Source organism: Triticum aestivum, chromosome 7B, assembly GCF_018294505.1.
Source record: "Triticum aestivum cultivar Chinese Spring chromosome 7B, IWGSC CS RefSeq v2.1, whole genome shotgun sequence".
Classification (NCBI taxonomy): domain Eukaryota; kingdom Viridiplantae; phylum Streptophyta; class Magnoliopsida; order Poales; family Poaceae; genus Triticum; species Triticum aestivum.
The window spans coordinates 250,770,365-250,779,302 of record NC_057813.1 but is presented as its reverse complement, the minus strand read 5'-3'; the positions used below and the strand labels follow the sequence as shown (position 1 = coordinate 250,779,302).

At 42.9% G+C, this 8,938-nt stretch overlaps 1 protein-coding gene across 1 annotated transcript; it reads right to left on the bottom strand.

The window, feature by feature from the left end:
• Positions 1-4,232: 4,232 nt before the first annotated feature.
• Positions 4,233-7,172, bottom strand: LOC123163064 (RNA-binding protein 1; the record flags this gene model as incomplete). Its single annotated transcript, XM_044580824.1, is given in 6 exon segments — positions 4,233-4,680; positions 5,294-5,375; positions 5,474-5,535; positions 5,821-6,064; positions 6,150-6,265; positions 7,112-7,172. Coding segments are annotated over 6 exon segments (669 nt in total), but the record flags the coding sequence as incomplete, so codon positions are not given.
• Positions 7,173-8,938: the final 1,766 nt, after the last annotated feature.

Below are 8,938 nucleotides of genomic sequence, written 5' to 3'. Positions count from 1 at the left end.
TATGCATGATTGTTATAGCTTTGCATTTCTCTCTGATCTATATGTTTGGTTTAGCCAACTAGATTTTAACTTTAGTGGGAGAGGTGCTTTGCAATCTTGCGGTGCTCTATCCCAATGACAGAAAGGGACAAGACACGTATTTGTATTCTTGACATTAAGGGTAAAACGATGAGGTATATTCATATTGATTGGGTTTACATTGTCTACATCATGTCATCTTACTTAAGGCGTTACTTTGTTTTATTAACTTAATACTGTTGATGCATGCTAGATAGCGGTCGATGGGTGGAGTAATAGTAGTAGATGCATGCAGGAGTCGGTCTACTTGCCTCGGACATGATGCCTATATACATGATCATTGCCTTGAATATTGTCATATCTATGCGCTTTTCTATCAATTACCCAACAGTAATTTGTCTACCCATCGTATGCTATGTGTCCGAGAGAGAAGCCTCTAGTGAAAACTATGGCCCCTGGGTCAACTTTTATCATATAAAAAACACAAAAATACCTTCCTACAATTTTTTATTTTCTTTTAATTTATCTTTGCAATTTATCTATCTACCACTATGAGATTTAATCCTTGCAAGTAACCACCAAGGGGATTGGCAACCGTTGGGTGCAAGTATTTTTTCTTTTTTTTAAGAAAACATCCACTTTATTAGTTGGAAATAGGTTACATCGTCTATAAGAAGAGGTACAATATTCTCCATAGGCTCCTCAAACCAATCTCTAGTTACAGAAACTTTTGCTAGCCTAGCAAGTTCATGAGCAATCTTATTAGCTACCCTATTACAGTGTTCAAATCTAGTCAACAGAAAATCACATGCCATGAAGTAGCAATCCTTGAAGACTGTCGCCGCAACTCCCGCCGATTGTCCTCCATTCTTCATTGTGCCAATGACTTCCATATTATCAGAGTTAATAATAAGACAATTGCATCCCGCCTTTTGTGCAAGAATTAAACCAAACCTAAGAGCCATCGCTTCTGCTGTTAGTACATCAGCACAGCAATCGATCTTCCAATTTCCGCCAACAATAAACGTTCCTTTATCATCTCTGAGTACAACACCTGCAGTGCCCTTGAGCAGACCATGGTCAAAAGAAGCATCAACATTTAGTTTAACGAAACCCATAGGAGGTTGGCTCCATCCTTCTTTTCTACTAGTCGCACTAGGGGAGTGGGCATTCACATAGTTTGTCGTTATAGCACGAACCCCCGTCGAAATCTGGTTCACATCTTAAGACTTTCCTTCATGAACCAACATGCGTCTCTCCCACCATAAATATCAAGCAGTTATCGCGATTAATTCACGTGCATTCTAGCAACCTAATATAGATAGTTTTTGGTGTGGCATAAGAAGTAAGAATTCAAGAACTGCCTCTCAATAACACAAGCTTTCTTAATTACCTCATACATCCCAAACTTACCCCAAACCTCTTTTGCCTTCTGACATAGAAACAAAATGTGTTTTGTATCTTCTTGCCCATTCGAGCATGAAGGACAAAGGGGCGAAACTTTCATATGTCTATTGGTAGGCGTAACACAACACGATAGAGTTCCATACAACATTCATCAAATAAATATTTTTACCTTTGCCGGACACAATAATTTCCAAATCTTACCCCAAATAGGATTGACATTGATTCGACCCATACCATTAGTATATTGCAATTTCCTGCAGGTGATGTTCACAAGGCTTTGTGTGATTCTCCTACTGGATTGATAACTTTGGTTCTTAGCTGAGGGAAATATTTGTCTATATTGTACTGCATCTCCTTTCCTCTTCGAGAAAATCCAATGCAGCTCACAAGTAGCAGGAAGAATTTTTGACGCAGTTGCAGGAGAAACATCATCAAAACCTATCAAGTACCTTCGCGCAAACTATCATCTACTTGCTCTTATTTTATTTTCCTTTTTATTAGCCTATGCATCTCATTTCCATCTCCCCCACTTCTAATTCTTTTTACGAAAAAGCACAAAAAATATTTTTTGTTTGCTCATTTGCTTTCTTTGACACTATGTCCCAAGATAAAATCTTTGATCCTTATCATAAAAGGTTGGCAGAAATTGAGAAGACTACTAAAAACTTCATGTTTTCACAGATTAAGCACAATAGATTCTTTACTGAGGAACTTAAAGAACATTCCACCTTGGTGGATGCCATTAGAAAAAAACTTGATAATGTTTGTACTGAAAATTTGGTAGGAAAGATTTCAGATAAACAAACTACGCTAGTAAATAAGATGGCCACTAATGCTGGCATCTCCTTTGTGAACGTGAACTACGTGCCATATTTCGCTTCAAGGGATTTACTGAACTCAAAGCTTAAAAAATGTATTAGTTTATATACTTTGTAGAGTACTCCCTCCGTCCCAAAATTCTTGTCTTCAATTTTTTAAATACAAATATATCAAGTCGCGTTTTAGTATTACGTACATCCATATCTAAATAAATTTAAGACAAAAATTTTGAGACGGAGGGAGTATATGGAAAGGCATTCAAACTTTTAAAAGACGGTGGGGGTGGGAGGAGTATATGGGAAGGCATTCAGACTTTTAAAAGACGGTGGGGGTGGGGAGCATGCTGCGGCCATTGGGACTGACATGTAATGGACCCTTTTTTTTAAACACAGTACAAACGAAAGCACTCTACGCATACACTCAATCCTATGAATGCACACACGCGCACCCTACCTCTATGAGCATCTTCGAGAGACTGAGCCGCCATGTCTCTTAAGAGTTTACGAAGTCGCTGTAAGCGCCTCGTAGTAGACGGAAACGTCTTCCCCACTAAACGCACATCATTGAAAATCCTAAAATAAATCTAGGATAAATGTGAGCACCAGGATTTGATACCTTGTGGACTAAGGATAGCACTGTTAATAGCACCGTTAAGGATAGCACTGTCCTCTTATAACCATCCAACCTATGTTTCGCGTCAAGGTCAATGGATTCACCTACCCCGGTCTTAGAACTTTCTAGACTTCCTTACCTGAGTTCTTCTCAACTAAGAGAAGGGCGTGCATCTACAGCAGTGGTATTATCTTTCTTTTTCTTTTTGCGTCTTTGAATCCTGATGTGTTGGTTGGTACCGAAGCCTCTTGGCTAGTACAGAGTTGTGGACGCGGGCCATACGAATTTGTATGGATGAGAAATATTATATGCGCTCACTGTTTGCACGAATCACGTGGGAACTCACAGTGTGGATACCAAAATCGCGTGGCAGCATCTCGACACGCGATTTATCGTTGCGGGTGGCTCCAATAAGTACTGATCTTACAGGGTAATCAATGACAACGAAACACAAACGGGAGAGAACGTCAGGACCACTCGTATATTAGGAAATGTGAATAAACACAACAAAATTAACGCACAGCACGGTGGGCATTCAGACATTACATTCAAACAAATTAACGCACAGCACGGTGCAAATATCCCAGGCAAGCAAACAAATAACACCAAAATACAACTATCATTGGCACACAATGTTACAACAAACAATATATGTTCAAATATATTTACAAAAACAACAATAAGTACTGATCTTACAGGGTAATCAATGACAACGAAACACAAACGGGAGAGAACGTCAGGACCACTCGTATATTAGGAAATGTGAATAAACACAACAAAATTAAAAAATAAGCATTTGCGGTCAAAAAAATTAACCAGAAGGGGGAGGGACATATCAGTAGAACTACTTCCATGAGAGAAACCAACCCTGAAGCAATTCAAGTCATAACTTCCTGATCAATCAAACACATATGATATTGCCAAACAGTTCCTGATGCATGAAACATTAAACTTAAGTGGCTAGACTTGGATGCATGTCAACTTCTATGCAAATACTTAGGAGAGTGAACTTGGTCATCCAAATATGCTTGACAATCCTCCAATTTAGAGTTGATGACCACTTCGACATTTAACACGATAGCCAGGCATGCAACTCTGAATTATAACAAGAGAGCCCCCTAATTCTACACTAGAGTTAATTAAGGTGGGGAGAAGTGATCACTACCACAAAGCAACCGCATGTACTCCCTCCATTCCTAAATAGATTCAATAGAGGACTAGGAGCAAAATGAGTGGAATCTACACTCTAAAATATGTCTATAACTCTATATACATCCATATGTAGTTTGTACTGAAATCTCTAAAAAAGACTTGTATTTAGAAACAGAGGGACTATAAAGGACATGTACATATTAACCTAGGTATATGGACAGATGGGAAGACGAAGAGAAGAGTTGATATTACTAGCATGGCTAAACAAACAAGCAAGTGCTTTAAGAAAGTTAGCGTTACACATGATAAAAGACCGGTATTGTCTGGGTCACGCCGCGAGATAACAAAATACAGTAGACCATAAATACTAAAGCAGACACACATGCGACCCCGAGAATCTAATGGATACTGAACAGCGAGATTATTGCATCGTCCTTTTCACGCTTTCACGACATCGGCTGACGAACGCTACGAGCCACCGGCGGAGAATTCAGCGCAAAGCGTTACACCAAGCAGGTTCGATCGCTCGAATAATCGGTAGGTTCGCCAACCACCTGACCCGCACGACTTAACGCCTACCACGAGGCCCACCAGCTGACCTCGGACCAGGAAAGCGCGAGAATTGCAGCCTTAAATGGGCTGATTCACGATCGTGTTCGTCAAACTTATAACCTGCAAAATGAATCGTGACGGTTTATTTCGCTTCGTCGTCGGGAGAACATAACGAACCTCAAACGTTAACGCCATGCCATCAAGAATTCAGGAGTGAGCATTAGATCCAACGCATAGGAAAAGAGATACAGTAACAACTATAAACTGGAATTGATTGGCAAGGATACATCGACGTGGATGTTCGAACTGTACAGTACTGCAGAGCCGAGCAACGTATAGATGGTCAAATGACTTCACACTAATCTCTAGAACCAAAATTGCAAATTTTACGCATACAATAACATGCCCTAGAAAAATCATGGTCTGAATAAATATTCTAGTATTATCGCAGCGCAGCGGAAGGTGAGTTTTTGGCTATTAATGCCAGCTAAGGTCAACTGGTCACTATCCCTAAAGCACAATCTACCTATGCTGCACATATTGCAAAAAGAAAGTACAACAGACAATTGATCATGATTACCAATTTCAAAGCAAGCTTGAGAAGAAACTAATGGGGAATGCATAAATATGTAAACCAAAAATGAAAACATACGATACTGAATATTACCAGAGATGAAAATAAGAGTATCTATACAACTACATAATCCAAATCTGCAAACACAAGTATTTTCACCTTGCAGGGCTTCAAGTGCAATAGTAGCTTGGGCAGGGCTATCAAAATCAACGAAACACAGGACATGAGGATCTCCACCAGGCTGCAGCAAAGTTGACAGGTCAAGATATGTCATCATTAGAATATAATATACGGTTTATTAACACAAAATAAACCAACAGAAGGGCAGAATATACATACGTGTCTTGACTCTTTGTTGACAAGCCTCACTTCACGGAAACCAACAAAAGGGCGGAATATATCTGTAGTGGAGAAGGTTAAGGAGCAAAAGCACTTATGGTGCGAGATGATACAATTCTAAATTCTCTGCTGGTGCATCATATTGAACAAGCAGCTTGTCAGGGCATATAAAATAAATGGAGAGGGACTGAACAACAAAGATTAGGCCACAAGAACAAGAGTATCATTAACAAACAGGAATGGAACTATGTGATGAATATCAGTGGTGTGACATCAAAGAATACTCAACCATCAATTAAGAAATGAAGTTAAGCACATCATGATAGCAATATAGCTTATAAGGATACGTGAAACCTCCCTACGAGTGCAGTTTGCAGGCAGACCTTCAATATACAAAGTGTTGGATGCATCCGGGGGGAGAGGAGGCTCAGGTCTTGCACCATACCCCATGGCTCTGCTGTCCATACCAACGACACCCATCATACGGCGATCATCAACAGGATATCCACTCATTCCACCACCAACCATTGCACCTCCACCCATGGCACCAACAACTGCCCTACTTGGTTCATTGGCTGCCACAGAAGGCATCTAGAAGCACAAAAACAAGGCCAAAGTATCACGACAAGGTGCTCAGAATAATTATGTGAGCTCTTTACAACGAAGTTAACAATACCCCATTGCGTAAGTAGCGGTCATAAGATGCTCCAATTGCTTCATTGTCTCTAAGTGAGTGGTAACCTGCATTTTCCCGCGGATAATATCCTGCCATCTCTTGTCCTCCAGGACCATCTGCAAACAATAAAAAAAACAGGTTTCATGTAAATCTCACTTGCCAACAATATCTTTAATTAATATAACCAGCAAGCTAAGAATATTCAGTAGATAAACAAGTCGTAAAAAGGGCATAAGTACAAGGAGAAAATATGGACGCACACTAACAGTTAGAAGTTAGAGCAGCTACATACAAGCATTTAACTGTCATGAGAACTCCAGGATTTCTTATAATGCAGGCAACACCAGTCATTACCCCCCATTGATCCACACACACATTTGGTACCAACTATTAAAAACCGGTATACTGAAATCCAAACAACCAACAAAAAGCTCTGACCAAAATTGAGCTACGAGAGCCAGATTAGAAGAGTACATCTATTATGTTTCCACTAGTAACGGAGACGGGGAGGCAAAGTGATGTGGCAACAATTATTGCACCAAAATCCAATCCGCAGATTTACCACGTGTATCACTCGAGTTTTTCAAGTCTGTAAGCATCTCTCAGCATCGTTCTTGAAAATACTCTGGGCAGATTTGTGGTAGAAAATCAACCCTTTTTAGACTATAAAAATAATAAGTAGAAATTCTGGTACGGGTATCGATCTAGTGCTATGATAATGCTGGAGTATTACCCCCATATAGGCTAAGCCCGCTACGATGTTTACAAAATTAGTGACCGTATTACTGGATCTAAGCAATATCTCATCTACAACTATATAAAACCAAAACTACCACTAACCACGAGACAATACAGACACGCAAGCACAAACAACGACACAAAGAGCAAAAGAACCATCATAGCGAGAACAAAAGGATCCAGATCTAGATTCTAGGGGGCAGATCTGAGGGCCGCGAACTCACCGCCGTAGTCTGGGCGCGCGCGCTTAAGCGACGGCGCGGCCGCCTGCTGCTGCTGCTGCTGCTGCTGCTGTTGCGCCATCGCCGCCTGCTGGTGTTGGTGCTGGTGCTGCTGCATGCCCCCCGCGGCCGTCGCGGCCTGCGCAACGGTAGCTGCTGGCGCCATCCCCGCCGCGGCCGCCGCAGCCGCCACCATGGCCTGCTGCTGCCGCGCGTCGGCGTACCTCCAGTAGTTCTCCGCGGCCATCGTTCGCCCACGTAGGCAGGTCACACGGCGGGCGATGTGGGGGCGAGGCGAAGTCTTCGTGCGGCTAGGGTTTCCGAGCACGAGAAAGAAGGGAGAGAGAGAAAGTGTTTCGGTTTGGTCTCGGCTTGTAGGAGAGAGAAAGATAAAGAGAGATCGGATGGCATCACGTGGCGGTCGATTGTCAGGAAAGCGTAACATATGTTCGTCTGGGCCGCACAAGCTTGGCGACCGAACGGCTCCGTCGTTCGGGCCGTGATCCAATATGCGTGGCTCAGGCGGTTCGGGCCACATCATGTATGATCCCTGTGATAGTTTTTTAGCCTACTAGTAGTAGTAGCACAATGGTTTGCCTAAAAAAACATAATGGTGCCAGCTGAGTATAATCGCTGGAGCTATATCTCGCTCAAGGCGAGATCGAATAAAGTCTCGCCTGAAAGATTTCCTGTGTGATACAGTACTAGGTCAGCATGTATTCGTGCATACATCATCATCACTTGCTAGCTGCTTCGAGGTGGGCGGCTTTATTCCTCTGATCATCGCTCGTTGGGAGATAGCGGTGGCCGCGGCCGGCAGGACCAGGAAGCCAATGGATCTTTGGATCTCTGCGGCCGGTGCCTTACGTGGCTTCCTCCGCGGTAGGGGGGCTAACCACGATAGTGAGTCGAAGAGAGCTAGGGAAGCTCTCATAGACGAAATCAAATCCCTCGACGCCCAAGTTGACTCCAAAGCCTTCTCGGAGGCGGAGTGGGCCAATCGATATGCCCTAGAAAACCAGGTGCTTTTCATTCTTAGGAAGAGGAGGAATACTAGCGCCGTCGAGGCGACGTCAAGTGGATTACTAAGGGAGACGCTAACACGGGTTATTTCCATGCCTACGCCAACAGGCGTAAACGGAAATGCTTTCTGCACCTTCAATCCGAGCATGGGGTGTTGGTCAGCAATCGGAAATAACGGCTCACATAGATGATTTCTTCCTTAACCTGTTGGGAACAACGGAGGAAAAGCCCATGCGCCTTCGAGCAGATTTCTGGGGGGACGAAGCTCGAGTTTCTCAGGCCGAAAACGACCTCCTTGCCTTATCCTTTTCCACGGAGGAAATTGATAGGGTTGTTGGATCGATGAAGATTGATACTGCCCCTGGCCCGGACGGCTGGCCGGTGGCTTCTTTCGTCGTTTTTGGCGCATGCTCAAAGCTCCTTTTACGACATCATTAATGGTTTCGCGTTAGGCATGGTAGACATCTCGCACCTCAACTTCGGAGTCATCAGTTTAATTCAAAGGTCAGAGGAGTGGAGTCCATCAAATAATATCGCCCTATCACCCTCATCAACGTGCCTTTCAAAATCTGCGCAAAGGCCTATACGACGCGGCTTGCCCCTGTTGCGCATAGAATCATCAACTGAAGCCAGACGGCTTTTCTCAAGGGTCGCAACATCCTTGAGGAGCCAGTAGTGCTTCAGGAGATTGTTCACGAATTAAAACAAACCCGGTAGCCGGCTGTGATCCTCAAGTTGGATTTCGAGAAATCCTATGACCGAGTGAATTAGGAGTTCATTCGCGAGTTCTTGGACTGAAAGGGATTC